Source organism: Balaenoptera borealis, assembly GCF_965194805.1.
Source record: "Balaenoptera borealis genome assembly, chromosome: 13".
Lineage (NCBI taxonomy): Eukaryota > Metazoa > Chordata > Mammalia > Artiodactyla > Balaenopteridae > Balaenoptera > Balaenoptera borealis.
This window is the reverse complement of record NC_138870.1, coordinates 100,913,058-100,933,172: the sequence shown is the minus strand read 5'-3', so window position 1 is coordinate 100,933,172 and position 20,115 is coordinate 100,913,058. Positions and strand designations below refer to the sequence as shown.

At 50.5% G+C, this 20,115-nt stretch overlaps 1 protein-coding gene across 2 annotated transcripts in view; it reads right to left on the bottom strand.

Moving 5' to 3' along the window:
• The window catches only part of SAMM50 (SAMM50 sorting and assembly machinery component), a 31,208-nt gene extending 20,218 nt beyond the window's left edge, over positions 1-10,990 (bottom strand). The window contains exons 1-7 of one of the 2 annotated variants that reach the window (XR_014233417.1): positions 10,790-10,990; positions 6,453-6,563; positions 5,239-5,340; positions 4,340-4,427; positions 1,327-1,433; positions 709-839; positions 385-472 (exon numbers count right to left, since the gene is read on the bottom strand). Coding sequence is in view for 1 of the 2 variants with exons in the window: in XM_082350863.1 (XP_082206989.1) it covers positions 385-472; positions 709-839; positions 1,327-1,433; positions 4,340-4,427; positions 5,239-5,340; positions 6,453-6,563; positions 10,790-10,810 (648 nt within the window). In the remaining variant the exon portion in view is untranslated. The remainder of the gene's footprint in view (positions 1-384; positions 473-708; positions 840-1,326; positions 1,434-4,339; positions 4,428-5,238; positions 5,341-6,452; positions 6,564-10,789) is intronic. The other variant, XM_082350863.1, reaches the window with a different exon arrangement.
• Positions 10,991-20,115: the final 9,125 nt, after the last annotated feature.

Sequence of the window (20,115 nt, the reverse complement as noted above, 5' to 3'; positions counted from 1 at the left end):
TGATGAAAGCATCCAGCAACCTGAAGTAACTTCCACTGGCTGTCAGGTTTCGATCTTAGCAGGTACAAGGAAGGACAAAGAGATGGTGTCCCAGGAAGTCAGGAGCAGGGAAGAAATCTGACCGGGTCAAAGGAGCTGCCACCATGGAGATTAGCCACTCTCTGGCCCCGGCACGTGCACCTGGCTAGTGAAGAGGTGCCCGGCCGGCAGGGCAGAGGACAGAGGGCGACCCCAGCAGCAGTGCCTGAGGCTCCGAGCATCAGACCACACAGTGGCTGCGCGCGCCTGGCCCCGCCCCCGCTTGCCGTCTTTGGGAATCAATCAATCAACAGACTCCTTGGTCCCACTCAAGTGTCCGAAGGGAAGGACTAAAAAGCTACTTACGCTGTACTCGGCTGATAATCCTCTGTCTGTCTCCCGGAGTGAGCTCCAAGGGAACTGTCCCGTAACTTTATATAAGTTTACAGAGAAACTAGGAGACAATGGGACAGAGCTTTACAAGCTGAAACAGTGATTATAACTTGTACACATTTAAATCAACAGATTTAAAAATATACTTCAGGGGTTCATCTTCATGAGGAAATCTACTGGCTTGTTGTAACACTGTAGAAGGGTCAGCTGATTTGCAAAGTTTCTTTTCACAAACAAGCCACCTATTTTAACTTTTAAACAAGGCCACTGAACTCAATGATCTGTTGGGCTTCCTACTTTCTTTCGAAGTTTCCAGGCTGTGGTTTGAAGAAGGACAGGCCATACGAAGTTTCTTTTGTTCCATAGGAAAACTGAAAAGTCACCTTTTCTGCACGGCCTAGAAGATTAGGGAGTTTGAGGCCAAGTACCTAGGAGGAAAAAAAAAATAGCAGGGGTTTAAATGGAAGGAATGATAACTGTTTAGAAAGACTGTGTGAGCTAAGGGACTCACTCAAAAACAGAACAAAAATGTAGATGCGGGTCTGCCTTTCATTTGTGATTGCTCTTCTTCCTTCAAGCTTGCCTCTGCTGAGTGCACACACCTAGTGAATTCTAGAAGGCTACACCTGCTAACTGTGAAGCTCAGAGAAATCAACTCTATGGGTTTGGAGTTTAGGGGAATTTCAACAGGAAACTATTAATATAAACATGTGATATCCCCACATCATTCCCAAACAATCCACATTTATAACATAGCATGTTATAATCAACTCTAAGAAGATTAATGAGAACCATGGGATAGTTTACAAATAAAGATTGAGGGGCATGAAAGAGTTCCGAGACTACCATCAGTCATGTTTTCAAAGCTCACAATTGAAAGTTCCACTGTTAGGAAGGGAAAAACCTGTATCTCACCATGCTGCCTTCGTTGTTCCCAACCATGGTGTTATAACTGCCCGTTAATCTCCTTAATTCAGTTACTTCAAAGGTAACGTCTAACCCGTTGGGAAGCGCATTGTCACCTAATAAGTGAAAAAGATGAAACAATTAAGACAGCTCAAGTATGCAGTTTTATGTTTGGTCCCACTGCTGTAAATGACAAAACGCTTGGGTTTAAAGCCCAAGAACACGCCCACACAAAATCCCATTACACCTCGACGCCAAAAACCTGGGTCTGGTTTCCGTGGTGGAAGATACCAAAAACGGACTTTGCTGCAAGAAATAAGCAGCAGCAGCATTACTTAAACACACGTTAGTTACATTATTTGCCAAACGTACTTGTTCCCCTACTAGTGAGGTCCTTGAGAATACCTGGGGCCTCAATTCAGCTGACATTAAAACGTGGAATTCTTGTGACAAGAGGGGCTCTAGGAACCCTGGCGGAGAAGCAACAAGTCGACACAGATGGAGGAGGTGGATCTTTCTGCCCTTCCTCCAGCCGGGGGCGTGGTGCCTGAGTTCAGTGCAGCTACCTTTCAGCCACTGCGGGCCCTGGGGGGCAGGGGAGCAGGGCTGAGTGCTGCAGGGGCCTGGGCGCCCCTCAGAAAGGTCGGGGCTGACCCTGCGACCCTGGCTGGACACCAGCCGCATCTGGGAGCTGTCAGACTCACAGACGCCCAGGCACTGGCTCCCAAACACTCAGATTCAGCTGGTCTAGGGTGGAGCCCTGGCGCCACTTTTTTTTTTAATTAGCAGACTTTACTGTTTAGAGTGGGTTTAGGTTTATAGAAAAACTGAGCATAAGGTTCTCACCCCCTCACACACATTTCCCCTCTCATTCAGTCTGCACTAGTGGTGCGTCTGTTACAACTGATGCACTAACAGCGAGACGTTACTACTAACTAAAGTGTGACTCGCACTAAGCTTCATTCTCGGCGTTGCACATTCTAGGTGTTTGACAAATGGATGGCGTCCGTTCTTTTTTAAAAGCTCCCGGGTAATTCTAAAGGCAGCCAGGGCGGAGAACCACTGACAGAAGTGGACCAGCTGACCACGTACACGTCACATTTACGACAGACAGGAGAGCACTGAAACCAAATGCCACCCACAAGACTTGCCACCAAGCAAGCCCTCCGGCACAGCGGCAAGGGCCACAGTGCTGTCATGCGTTTGTTCAACCAGGGGCAAGTCGCTTAAACCTCTCTGAGCCTGTTTCCTTAGCTGAAAAATGTTTTTTTCTAAAAGAATAACCATGACACTTCACCAGGTTTTTGTAAGGCCCCAACTGGGTGTGCAGAAACCCTCCCCGCGGAGCCCAGCACAGACACTTCTGTTATTACCACCGCGACTCCGAGGGGGCAGAGACAGCCGGTGGTCTCCCAGCACCCCTTCTCCCCGCGTACCAGTCCAGCGGGTCTCATGCTTCAGCACTCATCAGTCACCTGCAGGGCCCGCTGTGCCAGACGGCTTCAGTGGGATGTGCCTTTCTGCCAGGTCCCCAGGAGAGCAGAGCTGCTGGTTGGGGGTGCACTTTGAGAACCATGGTTCTCATCGTAATTGAATCCTCGCGTCTTGGCTGGGTCTGTGGCCACACAGACTTGACTTCCCAGCCTGCCCTGTAGCTCCATGTGGCCGTGGGATGAGAGGGGAGTATCGTGTACAACACCTGGGACAGGTGCTCATGGAGAGTGGTGTGCCCTTTCACCCTTCCTTCCTCCTTCCTGAGGCTGGAACGGTGCTCAGCCATCCCAGGGACCAGGGGACCCTAGAGACAGTGAAGTGACAAGCACCAGGAGAAAACCACACCAGCCCCAGGTGACCTCAGGGAGCAGAGCTGTGACAACATCAGCCCCAGTTGGTGGTCTCCCATCTGTCATGGAAAGAGATCTCTTTTGCCTAAGCCACTGGTATTTGGTGTCTCTGTTAGTCACAGATGAATCTATATTCCAGAGGATAGAAATCCCTTTCATTTATATAGTATTTTATATTTTTGCAAGCACTTTCATATACTGTTTCATTTTTATCTTCTCAAAACTATCTTCCACTCAATCCTGTAAGAGTTCACTTGTTCCTTGATTCATTCCAAATATGTATTTTTCAACGGACATCTACTCAACTCAGCATGAAGTCCGCGGCCACATAGTAAGTCCTCCACGATCCAGTCTCCTGATCATTTTCCTGCCTTACCTCTCATCACTCTCCTTCCCCACATCTGCATTCTGGCTCTACGGAGCCCTGTGGTCCATCCATTGACCCTTTCTCTCTCTGACCACTGGGCCTATTAAACACTCTCTCTCTCCCTGGAACATTCCTCATCAGCCCTGCTCCCCAAACAGACTCACACACATCTTTTAGGTCTGAGCTTATGTATCACCCCTTCCGGGAAATCTTCTCTGATCCGTCTTTCCCTCCGCCCCACCAGGAGAGGCAAAGTTTCCTCCTCCAGCACCCCCCGCTTAGAGCACAACTTATCAGCTGAACTGTCCTCACTTCTCTGTCTGTCCCCGACTCTCTCCCACTTGACCAGAAGCTCCTTCAGAAGGAGACTATGCCTTGTCTGCTACTGTCTCCCCCGCTGGAAGGGACTCATTAACGAAAGAATAAACACCGACCAAGTGGACAGAATTGCCCAATATCGCACAGCAAACGAGCAAATGAACAAAAACCAAAAGTGAAATCTGACTCCTACTGCCCTCCTCTTTTACCACACATTTAGGCGGAGTCTGCTAAGAGCCCACCCGGATGCCTGCCAGGGCAGCCCATCCCGAAAAGCCTGGCTCTCTCCTTCTCGGAAGGAGGTCCTTCTCGGAGCCCTGGTCCCATCTGGGGGCTCAGACAACAGCATCTTCCAAGTCACCCGTCCTCCCTCGGCCTGACGTAAAGATCCAGTTACTTCCCTGAGGCCACAGGTGCTCTCTGCCTGGACACAAGGTGTCTGTGATCCTGGAGGACGGAGGGAATCAAAGAGAAACTGCACCATAATATGCACCTTGACATGTATCGATCAAGACATCCACCTGTCTAAATATTCCCAGACGAAGCAATTTCTCACGGGCTTCGTGCGATCTCCTCATTACCTATAAGAGAAAAAAAAATAATAATAAAAATAGAGACTGTATTCCTCTAAGATACAGGAATGTAAATGGTGGCTGTAGCATTTAGGCCGGTGGCTTAGCGTGTGGTGTGAAGTGCTGACCCCTGAGAAGAGAGCCCCACTAAGACCAGACAAGTGAGCCGTTACTTGAGTAAAAAGATTACTTAGTAAAAAGTTACTTTAAGCTTTAAAAAAAAAAATACAGTGTTTTAAAGTAGGAATGGCCGAACACTGCTGAAAGGTCAGGTAAAACGGGGACCGGAAGGACCCAGCTGCACGCGGCCTCAGGAAGCTGCTGGCGACTCTGCCCAGGCAGGGAGACGTGGTGCCGAGGGCAGGAGGGCAGAAGGAAGCCACGGAGGAGAGGACGACAGTGCAACCCAGGAAAGACCCCAGTGGATAAACGGAGTAAGGGCCCGAGGAGACGCGAGCATGGGTAACTAGCCAGAGCCCTCGTCCCGGTCGCTGAGGGCCCTCGAGGGGAAGCGCACTGAGCGCTAACGGGGTGCGGGAAGGTCGGCACCCACCGCCACCAGCTCTACGGCAGCGCTGGGCCGGCCGGGAGGAACACGGGGAGGGGCCAGCCGCGGACGGGAGGACAGACACCTCTCCTCCGGGATGGATACGGGCCAAGGCAAACGCACGTCAGTTTGTGGGAGGCTTCTGGGACCCCCTTCGGCATAGGCGGCAGGTCATCCGCGGGGGCTGGGGTGGGGCACTCAGTGTGTGAGTGCGCAGAGCGTCACGGGAGCTTCAGAAGGGGATGGACAAGGCCAAGCAGAGGGAGTACTTGCCTCGACAAGGTTCTTAGCCTTAAAAACACCTCCAATTTCACACATGATAATGTCATCCTTAGTCCTTCCAAGTCCATCAAAATGCACGTGTTGGACGACCACCTAGACGTGACAAGGGGACGCAGACTACTGAGTACCAGACAGGGCAAGGGATCAGGCATCGAGGCCAAAGACAAATGTCTGAAATTAGTTTCAAAGATTCTTTTTTTTAATTTAATGATCCACGCTTCTGAATTCCTCACTTTTTCAAAAAACTGGTCACTTGAACTGACTAGGTCTTTACTTCCTGTGAACGAGATCAACAAGGTCTCTGCAGCCAGGTGACCAAGGACCAGGTCAGTCCTAAACCCAGGCAGGGTGCAGAGGTCCCCTACACATCCTTCCCCAAATGTTCACCAGGCACTGGCCTCTGGATGACGCTGACTGTGACCTGGTTTAGTAACGGCGTGTATTTTGCCAGAGATCTTGTGTGGATTTCAATATAGCCTGATAAATGCTGGCTCAGAGCCTCTCACCTGTCTATAAATGCTCACTTCATTCATTCATTCATTCAATAAAAAGGCACTGATTACCTATGAACCAAGTATCATTCTGAACACTGAGAATATAGCAGTGAGCAAAACATAAAAATTCCCGCCTCTATGGAGATTAGATTCTAAAGGGGAGAGAAATAGGCAACATACACTGTACAGTAGACGGTAGTGAGCAAGAGACAAATCAAGCAGGGATGATGGGAGTGGTAGGGAAACGTATGACTTACAGGTGATCAGAATACTATACTAAGATCTTAATTAAAGAATTAATGAAAAATGTGCTTACATTTCTCCCACTGTATTTAATTTCAAAGGCAACAAAGTTTAGAAAAACTTTTACTAAAGACCCAAGGTCTTTTTTCCGGGAGCAGGGAACAAAGAATAAACTTAAGCATAATCTGAGCTTCTCTTTGAAATACCTCTGGGTTTTTTTTTTTGGTAACATAAATTCAAAAATGTGTTTGTTTACACTTCCCACGTAAATAATCACCAAGGAAAAACTATTCCTCTAAAACCAGAAACTATTTCTCCAAGTGTCCAGTCTTTCTAAAATGTAGTTGGCTGCAAACTCTCCTTTGATAAAGGTGTCGACACAGGTTAATCCCTTTATGTTTCCCCAGCGGCTTGTGGAAGCGAGTGTTTCTAGTAACAACTCTATTCAGCCCTCAACAGGATACTCACATCCTTGTTCTCAAGAATTTCCTGTTTAGCTTCAGGTTCAACTTCAACAAATTCAGCTTCTTCTCCTAATGCTCCAAAATCAGGTCCACTGGCTGGAAGAGGCTCCAAACTCTGAAAGGGAGGGAGGAACCACAGATAAATGAACTTATACTAAAAAACAAAAGCTTGGGACTTCCCTGGTGGTACAGTGGTTAAGAATCTGCCTGCCAATGCAGGGGACACGGGTTTGGGTTTAAGCCCTGGTACGGGAAGATCCCACATGTCGCGGAGCAACTAAGCCCGTGCGCCACAACTACTGAGCCTGCACTCTAGAGCCCATGAGCCACAACTACTGAAGCCCGCGCGCCTAGAGCCCGTGCTCCGCAACAAGAGAAGCCACCGCACGTCACAACAAAGAGTAGCCCCCGCTCGCCTCAACTAGAGAAAGCCCACACGCAGCAATGAAGACCCAACGCAGCCAAATTAAAAAAAACAAAAAACCAAAAGCTTTTAGTTTTGTCTTTAGATGGTGCCCCAGAAAACTCAGGACCGCGGTCCCCTCTGGGGCTGAAGGCAGCAGGGTGGGGGGCACACGGGCAGCATAAGCGGCTGTCGACGCACAGGTGTTAGGCTGGCGCTGACCCCTCGCTGTCCAGAGTATTGTTAATTCATAAAGCAAAGACGAAAACTCATCAGCGAAAGGGTCAGGCACAAACCTACAATGGCTGCGCCATGAACCGAGGACTATACCGCACCTAGCTCTGTACACCTGAGGCCCATTTGAAGACCAAAAAAAAAAAATTTTTTTTTGCTTTCCCATTATAGAAAGTATCCTAATGTTTTTAATCAAAACTGGATACATTCTAGGATAATTACATTAACCAGCCAAATTAGTAAAAAATATGTTTCTGGACTCTGATCATTTGTTTTGGTTCAGAAAGTCTCACACACGCACTCAGGGGAACTGCATATACTCATAAAACGGGCCAGCCAGAAAGCGGTCCCTTCCTTCAGTCTGAACTGACATTGTCTCAAAAGCATTCTAGCATCTTCTGAATAAGGATTCTATAATAATAATTACGGAGACATGATAATATAATAGTATGTATAATAATGAACACATCACATTGTATATTTATTACATATATACGGGGATTCCCAGATGCTCATGGAAATGGATTCAGAAGGTCTCGTGTGGCACCAGGTGATGGTAGAAACAGGCAACTCTGGGGAAAAGTATGGGAACTAGTATCCGGCTGCTTCCTCACTCCCCCAGTTCTCTACAGATAAGCGCTTCTGAAGTGCACAGGAGCGCCTGACATCTGCAGAATGCGGAGCAGTGGGGACTCGGGCCCCTCTCACCCTCTCCCTGCAATGTTCACCGCCTCTTGTCAGCACATCCTCCATCGTGCCACCGGTCCTCTGGAAAGGTAATGACCTGACAGCGCCATGTCCCCTCTCCCATCCTTGCCCTAAAAGACTCTGACCGTCCTCAAAGGTGCCCTCAGGGGCGAATGCAACTAGATTCCTTAGCAGGGCACATGAGGAACTCCACCATGCGGCCCCCACCTGCTACTCCAGATTCAATCCCCACCACCCCCGACCCTCACCTTTGTGTCTGTGCACACCTGGTTCTCTCCGCCCACGTTAACTACCTGCCTCCCCCGAAAGAGCTGAAAGAACCACCTTCGGTGCCATCTCCTCTGTGAGCCGCCCCTGGCTTCTTCAGGGAGAATCGGTCCCTCCTTCACAAGACACCTCTTGGAGGAAATTTATGACCTTTACAGGTACTGCTTTTTCTTATTTTTATCTGCCCTGCTATATCAGAAATACTCAAATATTTATGGAATGGGTGAGTGAATGATTTTTTTCTTTTGTTCTCACATTTCATAAATATCTGAGTGCCTACTGTCCCCTAAAGAGCAGGGAATGCAGCCATGAATAAGACAGAACCAGTCCTTCCCTCAGTGGCTGAAGTGGATTATTTACATAAGTAAAAAGGGAAGATAATGCTGGGCAAAGAAACAGAATTTATTTCACATAATTATCCTTTCATTTTTGTTGTGTAAATATTTTTAAAATGAGATCATTACTATATTTCTCAAAAATATGAACAAATTAAAATAGTAACTTTTTTATGCAACATTTCATGAATATGCTTTCTGTATTTAAGTTTATGTAGCGCAAAAAAGTATATTATAGATGCGCAGATTGTCTATGCAGAGCATATACTATGGTTAGGAATATACGCACATACTCATTCTTCTTAATCTGAATGCTTGACAAATAGACTTTGGGCATAAAGTCCATGCTAAAAAATTTCCACTACGGTTCCTAAAACCTCAAAAGCATGAAACACACCTCACCAAAGACACGCTAGACCCATTTGTACTCTTAAATCTGAAATTTAGACTTTAATTCAAAAGGTGATGTCTTTACAGTTTCACAACTGCACCAAAGTTTGATGTCCTAAATTAACTGTTTCACTACTAGAGATTCATTCATTCACCAAATATCCACCCACTATGTGACAAGTGCTTAGAAGGTCCTCACCCTCACAGAATTTACATTCCAGTGTCTGGGTAAGCATTTAGTGAAATGAATTTAAATAAATATTTGGATCTAGCCTCTAACCTTTAAGCAGATCGGTCTACTAGTGAGTGGACAAATTTTATCGAACGCCACGTGCCAGGCACTAGGCAAGGCAGTGCTAACTGAAGAAATAGGACATGAAATAAATTTAATGAGTTATGAACAGCATCTTTAAAGCGATATAGACTAGAATCAGATAGAAAATACAAGAAAAAATAATAGGTATCAAGGGTAAATACTGTTTCAGAAAACTTTTGTTTCACATATGCATGAGGGTACTAGATAGCAAATATGGGATGTTTTCTTACTGTGAGTCCTGACCAAAATTCAAACAACACTGGCTAGTGAAATGTAAAGGCCAAATTAAAGAACTGAAATTATTTCTTGTCAATACATTAACCAAAGGAGCAGCAGTTTTAGTGTCAAAGGGGCTTAATAAAAGCAGAGACTTTTTTTCCTGTACTCCTAGCACCTACAACAGTGCCAGGCACAGAGCTAACCATTGGTCAATATTAGTTGAATAAACGAATGAATGCTTCCTCTGCCAAGATGCTACAAGCGATGCAAGGCAAGTAAGATGCAGCTCCTACCGTCATCTAGAAACTTAGACTTTAAAACGATAAGTCAAAAATGCAGAGCTAAAACAGGGCACCAGAGTAGAAATGTCAAGGAGGTTGACAACACATCCAAAATGAGGAAATGAGGAAAGAGAAGGTTTATGTAGGAAGTGACTTGAACTGAGTTCTAAAAGATGGGACTATTTTGCCAGCTGAAGATGGGAGTGGGGGTGAGTGATGAGAGAGGGAGCTCCGCCCAACAGCACGGTCCAAAAAGTGTGTCGGAAGAGGAACGGTGTTTCATTTGCAGGAAGTATCTGGAAATGGAAGTTAAGTCCATTCCCGCACACCAGGCTGAGAAGTCTGTGCTAAATTCTTTTGGGAAACTCCTGAAAACTTCTCAGCAGGGCAACTGAAACAATCCACGTTGTAGAAGAGAAGTTGTGTTGAGGGCTGGGACTCAGGAGATCTGAGTTTTAGAACATTCTGAGGCTCTAACGGTGTGACCTTGGACAAACAGTCACTCTCTGGGTCTCAGTTAAGATTACGATAAAGAGCAGTTGGGCAGCTTGGGTGCCGCGCTAAGCACCCAAGCAAGTGCTTTACGTGTACTGTGTCTTTCAATTCTCCTAACAGCCCGGCGAGTGGGTAATATCACTGCCTCCACTTGAAAAGGAAGAACTAATGCTTAGCGAGGTTCTGTCTTTGCACGGTAACCAAGAGACACGAGGACTCCTAGCTGGGTCTGGGTTGGAAGACACTACTTCGTGCTCTAAGAGTCTAGCAAGACCCCAGGAGCGGCTGAGCGGGAGAGATCGGAAAAGGTGACCGGTAAGGAACTAAGACGCCCGAAACCGCTGAGGATAGAAAGAACTTATTCCTCCGCTGCAGGACATCACGGAAAGCCCGAGAGTCCTTTCCGGGCCACTGCCTCGCTAAATAACCTTGGGCAAGTCACGACCCTCCTCTGAGTATGTTTTCTGCTCGGAAGCCTGCGGTACCCGCTGGCGGCATCTCTGCGGCCTCCTCCACCCGGCCCGCGGCGGCCCAGTGCTGGGGCGCTACAGGCGGAGATCCCCGGCCCCGTTCCGCACCGACCTCGGGGCCCTGCAGTCCCCTCACCAGGGCAACCCCGGGCGCAGCCGCGAGGGCGTCCCCCGCGGCGCCCGCCCAGAGGTCACGCAGCCCGCGGGTCGCTGGGCCTCTTACCCTGGCGTGCACTGTCCCCATGGCTCCCCTTCTGGCCGCCGCCTCCCAGAGCTGCCCTGGCCCGACGAAGGCTCGGCGGGTGAGGCAGAGGGCGAGTCCCCGGTAGCGGAGCTACCGGTTGGTGCAACACCCACAAGCCCCCGGACGCGGCTGACTGGGGGCGGCCATCATGTCCCGCCTTCGCCCCGCCTCCTGGCTCACGGTTCCTCCGCTCATTGGTCCTTAAGAATCTATGACCCGGATGTTCACGCCTACGCCGGGAAGCTCTGCGACCTGGAGACCGCCCGAGCGCCGAGCGTTCTGTGGCGCCCGGGAAGCTGCTGGCGCGTGGTGGGGGTGGTTTGCGTGGGGGTCCCGCTGGGAGTGCCGGAGCTGCCCTGGGGGAGACCAGACCAGCTGGTGAGCGCGCCGGGACTTCACTCACGTGTCTCCCTTAACCCTCGTGGCACCTCGGCCCAATGGTGCAGTGCTTGTCCCCGCGCTCTGGCGAAGCGCCGGGGCTCGCCACACCCGGCTGCAACAGTGGCTTCACCCGGCGTGTGGAGCCGCACAAATCCGGATTGGCGCCCCGCTCCTGTCCTGCTGGCCGCACGGAGCTTTCAAGTCACTGAACCTGCCCCCCCAGGCTTCAGCCTCCTTATTGGCAAAATGAAGTGACGGTCTTATCTGCTTCGCAGGGATGGATTACAAGGCTCGCATGAGAGTGTTATTAACGCCTGGCACAGGGCAGGGCGCTTAGTGAGCAGCGAATAAATGACCATTATTCTTTCAACTGCAGTAAATGTCAGTGCGTGTCATCGGGGGTTCGCATGGGGGCCATTCACATCGGAGAACAGGACAGCCCTGGGGCTTCATTTGGGTGGTGGAAACAGCTTCCCCCCGCTCAGAAGACAATATATAATAAGTAATAGTCACGTGGCGATAAATGCAATGAGAGAAACAAGAGACAAAATAAGAGAAGGACTTTCAGTATCATGTGCACTAATGTTTCCACCCCTTCCCAGAGACCCTGACACTCTTTTCTGTTTAAGTAGCAGCACCGGAGTCCTCCAGCATCCCTGGGGTAAATATTAAGTCCACATTCCCCTTCTTGCGTCCCAGGCCCTTCTTCCCACACTGCATCCCTTGCCAGTTGACCTATCCATCTGTCTTCCCAGCTGGGCTGTCAGTCCCCAGAGGTGGGGACCAGTCTGTCTGGTTCCCTCCATGAGCCCAGAGGCTAGCACAGTGCCTGGCGTGACGCAGGGACCTGGTGAATATTTGCTGAATTACTGCTCCCCTGCCTTAGGCTAGGGCAAACAGACAGACACTGCTTATTAAGATTGCACATTCCTGGGCCTCAGCCCTGACCTACTGAACCAACCTCTGGAAAGCAGAACCTGGAGATCTGAATTTTTTTCAAGTGTGCCAGGTAATTCTTTTGCCGACTAGGTTTAAGAACCCCTCATTTTAAAAAACTCTATGTCCATGTCTGCCTTCATCCCTAGTTTCTAACGTCTTTGAAGACATGGGGCCGCTAACCTGCTTATAGGGAACTTGGCCAGAAATGGGTGGAAGAGGTGCTCAGCAGGAGGGGGAGGCAGAGGCAGGAGCAGGGCAGCCGCAGGAGGTGGGGGACAAGGATGCAGGGCCGGGATACAGGCAGGCAAGACGGCCTCCCACGAAAAGGGGAACGGTGTGCAGGGCCAGGCCTGCGGGGAGAGACGTCTGGGCCTGAGCGTATGTTCAAGAGGCTGCAAGCTGATGAAAGAACTGGGCTATAAGTTAGCTGTTGACCCCAGGCAAGTCACACCCATTTTAAGGGTCACTTTTCTCCACTATAAAATAATGAGATTGCTAAGGACCCTGCCAGTTCTACAAAAGATTTTTTTTTTAATTGGTTTGTATTTCACACTAAGAAGTAATAGGTCCTGGGCTTCTGCAGGCTTTTAAGCCATTTTGGATCACCACTTGCCAGGGAATCACAACCAGATTAGCTCCCGTTTAGTGGTTACGACGCTGGCTTTATGGACAGACCCGCTGGCTGGGGTTCAGCCGTGATTCTACCACTGCTAAGCTGTGTGGCTGTAAGCAGGGCCCTTACCTCTCTGGGTCAGTTTCCTCTTTTGTAAAGTGAGGGTAGTAATGGCATCCACCTCACAGGATCGCTTTGAGGATTCAGTGAGTTAATAGATGTAAAGCTGTGCCTGGCCCAGGGAGAGTGCCACCCCCCCACAAGGATTAGCTGTCCCTATACCCATGTGCCAGGCCAGGTGCCAAGTGCTTTTCATAAATGGTCTTATTTAACCATCCCAATAAGTTAGGCTTTTGTAGAAGATGAAACTTAGGGCCAGAGAGACTAAGTGACTTACCCTAAATCCAGGTGGGACCCAAACAAAGGAGAGTGTGACATGGTCCCACCTCTGGCTCTTAGCCACCTTGAGTGATGCCCACATGTCCCAGAGTCTCGGGGAGGTGGGGGGCGTGGGGGTGGAGTAGATGATGGCTCAGAAGCCTCCCGACCCTGGATTCCCCTCTTCTGGCAATTTTTAAGGGGGGGATGGTGTGTTGGGCATACATAACAGGCTGCAGCCACCAGGTGTCTGAGTGGGAGAAGCTCAAAACACTGCCCAGTTGTTACCCAGCAAGACTCCGAGTGCCCAGGGCTCAATGCCCACAGGCCCGGCCAACCTGCCTCTGGCCACCAAAGTGGGGCTTCACGGGTCTCACTGACCCCCAGCTCAGACTCAAAAGGCTGTTTTAGGTGTGAAAACTTGGACAGAGCTCTCCAAAGATAATCTAGGAGACTGAACAAATTTTAAGCACAAGTCACAGAGGCTGGACACTTATTCAAAAATTCATTCTCCTGGTTCCCTGAAGCTCAGTTTTCTCATCTGTAAAATGGGGATAGTAGTTCTTAAAGCATAATGGTATAGTGAGGATTTAATGAAATAAAGCATGGGGCCTGGCACACTGTAAACACTGAATAAACTAGATTTTCTTCCTGCATTTCCTTGTTATTCTCTTAAATAAGCCTCCTCTCAAAGATAAGCCATGACTTTGACCTGCATATTACAACAAGAGTCCTGAGCCAAATATAACATTTGAGAGCCCTATTGTGTACAAGGGCCAGGGTGGCAGAGGACACGTTAGGAACACAAAGACACAGCTCTACCCTCTCTGACGGTCACAATGTACATTCCCCTTTTTTTTTGGCCTTGCTGCACAGCATGCGGGATCCTAGTTTCAACAACGGGGGGGGGGGCACCCCGTGCTGTGCCCCCTGCAGTGGAAGCTCGGAGTCCTAACCACTGGACTGCCAGGGAATTCCTTGTACGTTAACATTTTAAAGGCTCTCAGAAATCCTGCAGTACATACACTTGTTTCGCTTTCTTTAACTCAGTATTTCCTGGGTTAGTTATTTTGTCTTAAAGACTTTTTGGGTTTTGAGGTTTTCTGTGGCTTTCAGTGGCACTGTTCACCAGAATTTCTGCTGTTCCTCTTTTGGGCAAAAGGTAGACTTGCATTTCCATGCCCCCATCCATGTGACTTGCTTTGGTCCACTAGCTGTAGGCAGAAGGGAGAGGTGTCACTCTGGATGGAGACCTTTAAGCACCGTGTTCCTCCCCCACCGCCCACCCCGACCCTCGAGGGCCTGGGACAGGCTCAGCCTGGGTCAGCCAAGTCCGATGGGCATGTAGTCTGAGGAGGGAACCTTTTGGGAGTCTGGGAGTCTTTGTTAAACACAGCATAACCCCGTCTAGCCTAACTGATAAAATCCCTAGCGCCATCTGCAAGGACACAACGTTCCAGAAAATTTGGTTTATGAAGTGCTGATCTGGTCCCATCACTCAGAGAAATGAAGATTAGTGACTACACTGGTCCCCTGGATAAAGTCAAACCCCAAATCTCAGAGGCCACGAGGAAGGGACGCTGGGTCTTCACAGATCCCCCCAGAGGTCACCCCTGCTCTTAGTTTGGGGCACCCTGTGGTGTGGACTCCCTGGGGCTGCAGCCTTGGTCTCCTTATTCCTTTCCCAGAGGGCGGGCACCCTGAGTGAGGGGCTCGCCTCCATCCCCCATGTCCCCAGCGCCTGCTGCCTGAGGAGTGAAGGTGAGCCGGTCAGAGGAAAGAGCACGGCCACTGGCATGAGGCAGAGGCCCAGGGTGAGCAGGCAGGCCCCGGAGGACCAGGGTCCGAGCTGCCGGGGGGCACCAAGGGAGGGAAGCCCAGGGGGAAGGCGGCTTCTCCGTGTAGGGAGGTGGGGGTGACTTGACCGGGTTTGAACCTAAGGATGGCTTGAGGCGGGGTGCAGGCCACGGGAGCCCACCGGGAAGTCGTTGCAGCAGCCCAGGGCAGGGGCGGGCTGCCGACAAGGGAGCGGCTAACAGAGACGTTAAGCGGGGGCGGACGCGCTCAGGATGGGGACCAGCTGGAGGAGAGGGTGGGGGGACTCAGTGCGTCCCCAGTTTCTGGCTCAGGTGACTCGGCTGTGGATAGAATCAGGGCAGCTGATGAGGGAGCTGAGGAGCTCTGTACTGGAGGGAGGATGTTGGGGGGCCGACGGGGGGGGTAGGTAGGGGGGGTAGGTGGGCCCTCACCTGAGCCAGAGACCGGAGGGAGGAGGGGGTTCCTCGGAGTGAGCGAGGCCTCCCCAGGAGTGGTTGTGTGCACGCCCCAGCCCTGGGGAAGAGCCCGGTAGCCAGGATGGAGTCGGGGAGTCTGGGGTCCCAGAGGAAGGAGAGGGATCTGGGAAGGAGGGTCTGGGCCTCAGCGTCCAGGACAGAGCATGAGGAGGCCACCTGGCCTGGCAGGGCCGTCTGGGGCAACCTTGGGGGTGGGGAGGTCGCAGGGGAGTTTAAAGGAGCTTGGCTGTGAGGCAAGGAAAGCAGCACTGTGGCTCCTCGCGAAAGATGCAGAGACGAGGGAAAGCACTTCAACGATCACATTTATTATAAATTATTTTCCGATGAAAGGAATACTTAGAAATTTAATATACAACGCAATTACATATTGCGTTGTAATTGCATTGCGTATGCCATAGGTAATGGCATATTGGTAACCACCGTCGGTGTCCTGGCATACATCCTTTCAGTCTCTGTTCTACACATACACGCCCACACACGTCTTAATTTTTAACAAGACTGGGCTCATGCTTTGCACCAAGTTCTGCTGTTTACCAAGTAGACTGTTGCTCCCTGGCGTTAAACAGACTGCACACTGATGATTCCCCAGGGCATAAATGGACCATAGATAGAGGGAGGCTTCTATTTAACAAGGTGAGAGGAACTTGAGGATGCTTTACATGCTGATGAGAAACCAGCCGTGCTGGAGAGGGGAGGGCCTTGGTCGGCAGGGGCGGGGGGTTGAGGATGTGGGGCGAGTGACTTCTGGGAACAGCCAAAGAGGAGGAGATGGGGTAGCATTTAAGGCACAGGTGGGAGGGCAGCCTTGGCTGTTTCTAACAAAGTAATACACTTCCTTGTCTCACTGTCCATTTTTTTAAAATTATAAAACATATGCTCATCATAAGAAGGTTGAATAATTACAAAAAGTAGCAAGAAAATAAGTCCCACGTAATCCTATCTTAACATATTTCTTTCCTTATAATGATCACAGAACTGGTGTATAGAATACTATCCACATGGAAATATCCTGGCTACTATAAAACACTGCTGAATCGTGGTTGTATCTGCTTAGACCTACGCTGTGGTTGTGACGGAAAAGGCCACTGGGAACCGTGAGAGTCGGGCTTGGGGAAGGTATGAGGGTGCGTCACCAGGAGTCCAGGCAGGTGTCAGGCAGGCGTCACCTCCCCCACTCTAGGCCAGCTCAGCATAGGGGACAGTGCTTTGTTCTGGGGCCCAGGTGGCCGGGGGAGCCCACCACTCACAGCCTTGCCTCTCTCAGGGCGGGAGCGCTACCAGCACAGAAGCCCCTGGAAACTCGAGGAGCTCAGCTCTGCACTGCGTGACGACCCCGTATTTTCACAAGCAGCCGCTGCCTTCTAGGTGCTCACGATCACATCAAGGCTCACGCAGGCTTTGTCCCCAGAAGCACACTCTCCTCTAAAGTGTACGTCCTCGCAGTGGAGTGCTGGGTTTGACCTTGCCGGTTCTTCAACTCCAGGACACATACACAGTGTGGGTGAGAGTTGCAACTTTTGGGCCAACATTTAGAATTCTGAGCTTACCATTGTTTCTTTTCTTTTTGTTACACTCAAATGCATAAATAAGAAAAACAGACACACACATTTCACCTTGGGTCATATCACACTGTGCTTGCTAACAAATTACCACCCTGGAGAGAAGGTGGGTGCCTGCCTCTTTGCTCATCTCCATTAGGGCTCTGCAAGTGGAGAGGACAGGTAAGGACCTGGGGGTGCCAGGGTGACCGTCTTGTGCACTGGATTTTTTTTCTGGCCACGCTGCACAGCATGCAGGATCTTAGTTCCCCAACCAGGGATCGAACCTGTGCCCCCTGCAGTGGAAGCGCGGAGTCTTAACCACTGGACCGCCAGGGAAGTCCCTGAACTGGATTTTTTTTTAAGGCTTCTTCTATTAATATCTCACTGATTCCCATAATATATAATTCAACAGGAAATACGAAGATTCCCTTATAATTAATATAAAACTCTTTATCAAATATTTAGAGTAGGTCAAAAAGATGTACCAGAATGTAAATAAGTTACCATCTTTTAATGCCCCCCCCCCCAACCAGGGGTGTCCTTGGGAGGATGGCACCCCCCTCGCCCCACAGTAACTGCTTCCTGGACGGAAAGATGGGACCGTACTCCTTTCTTCCAACCCCCAAGACTGCACAAAGGGCAGCCCAGCCCCCAGCCACAGGGTTCCCTCTACCCACCCCCCTCCAAACACCAGTCATTCTAGAACCCTCCACCAGGACAGCTGAGTGGGCGGCAAGACCTCTTGGGGGTGATCAGCCTCCTCCACGTGGCCACTACAGTCATTTCCCAGAGCAAACCGGATCCCTCCGCTCCCCACTTTAAAGACTTCCGTGTCTGCTAATAGCAAAAACAACCGTGGGCCCCTCTCCCGAGTGCCCGCCACGTGGCCAGGACTGTGCTAGGGGCTCCCCGAAGTCTCGCAGAAACCTAATGAGGAGAGGAGGGTCACCCCCACGGAACAGGTGAGGAAGCCGAGGCCCACGATCTTCAGGATAAGATCCCACCCTGGTCACTGACACCAGGCCCTTCTTCCTCCGAATTAGTTTTCAGAATTCAGAAAGCAGCATCAGCATCCGGGCCACGTTAACGACGCAGCTTGCCGGGTTCCATCTGGGGAGACCGTGATCCAGCAAGCCTGAGGTCAGACGGGAATCTGCATTAACAAGCACCTCACCCCGCCCTCCGCCCCCCAACACACACACACTCCGAGGGGCCCTGCCTGGCCCTGCCTCTCTCTCCGCACTCCACCCCCTCCCTGTGCTGCCAGCACCCAGAGCTACTTCCTTTAGGCAAACCAATGCTGCCTGACCCTCCCGGACCCGCACCTGTCCCTCTGCCCTGCCCCAGCTCCATCGGCCGGCTCTCTCCTCCTCTGCCGTCAAAGTTAGGCCCAGCGGACGCGCTTCCCCGCCCCCTCCCTGGGCTTCAGCACATCCTGTGCAGCTATGTCTTGGTTATTAGCTTTCAGCAGGTGCTCTGAGACCTCTGATTTGCTCAGCTGCCTCCCATAAGACAGGACCTCCTGCACCAGAGGGTGAGCTCCTTGCCACCTGTCCGGGGCCCGACGACGTTTCTAGAATGGAACATGAGGCCTGAGCAGATGAGAGGGTGCCTGTCAGGCTCACAGCCCCACAGCCAAATCATCTACGTGGAAGCGGGGAGGGCCGCGGTCCGCGCGCGCGGGTTGGAAGAAGAGTTTCCAGACACGAAGTATCTTGGAAAAGAGTGAGTTTATTGCGAACAAACAGCAGAGTTAGTGAGGGGCGCTGCAAAGACAGCGGGCCCACTTCCTGATGGACCAGGGAGAGCCAACCCCCTTTGTGGGCTAGTGGCCAACTTTTATAGCCTCTAGACAAAGAAAATTCCTGCTGGCAGGATGGCATTAGGTGATTGGTCAGGGTGCTGCGAGGTTGCTACATGGTGAATATTTTACCTACTGTGGAGTCCGGTTTAGACTAGGAGAGCCCTAGTCTAGCCTAGACTATGGCTGTCCGGTTTAGATTAGGAGAGCCCATGGCAACAGTTGCTATGGGGGCTTGGTTAACCAGAGTTTTTGTCCTGTGTCCTTGATGTAGGGTGTCCTTGATGTAGGGCTCCACATTCCCCCCTCTTTTTACATATGGGCCAAATCTTTGGCCCCTTAACACCCCGCTCATGACTAACTATCTGCCTATCCCCATCTCGGGCCATAGGAACCCAGGTCATTGGGGAAAGGGGCGATGACCGTTCCTAGCTTCTTCCTGCTGGACAGGGGCGTCGTGACGCCCTGGGTCCCAATGCCCGCTCTCTGTCAGGGTGTATTTATGGAGGGAGATGAGCGCCCGTGGAATGATAAGGCAGCTTGTTCCGACGTAGTCCATGTGCCAACTGGCTGGTACCCTTGTTGTTGCATCATCTGGAATTGAATCTTTTGAACCTGTCGGGAAATGAACTTAGATAATGCGTTAATAATGCAGGGGCCAGACAACAAAACAAGGGCTATCAGGATTAATGGTCCCAGCAAGGGCAATAGCCATGTCCATATCTGGATCCCCAGAGAGGAGAGGAGGTTGGAAAGCCAGCTTGGGGCCCTGTCCTGCTCTCTCTTTTAAATCTTCTATTAATTTGATGTTTTTCTTTAGAATCTGGAGGTCTTCTTCAGCCTGGCCAGAGGTATTAATATAGAAGCAGCCTGTCTCATTTAGTACGGGCACAGATACCCCCCGCCTCAGCTGTTATAACATTAAGGGCCCTCCTATTTTGTAAGCCACCTCGGCCAGAGAGCCTAGGGCTGACTGCTCTTCCTCAGTGGCTGCTACCGTAGCCTTCCAAGGTTCCTTGTCCATGATGGTGAGACGGAGAATGCCCCTCTCTAAGGGGTACGCCTGCAAACCAGAAGAGCCCTCTAAAGACACTATGCATTATTTTGGGGCGATCAAGAATTGGGTTATCATAAGCATGTCCCCCCCCAATCAGCGGTTCGTTTTTTTTTCTCTCCAGGACACGTCTTAAGGCCTCCTGGAGGAAGGACCCAAGGTTGGGAATGTCTCCTAAAGAAGCTAAATCCTTTGCAGTCATAATGGTCGCCTCTGGGACCACAGCAGTAATTGTGCAGGAGCCCCTCCAAAGTGTGGGAAGATCCAGATTGACCCCGTTACAGCACAGAAATGAAAATCCGGT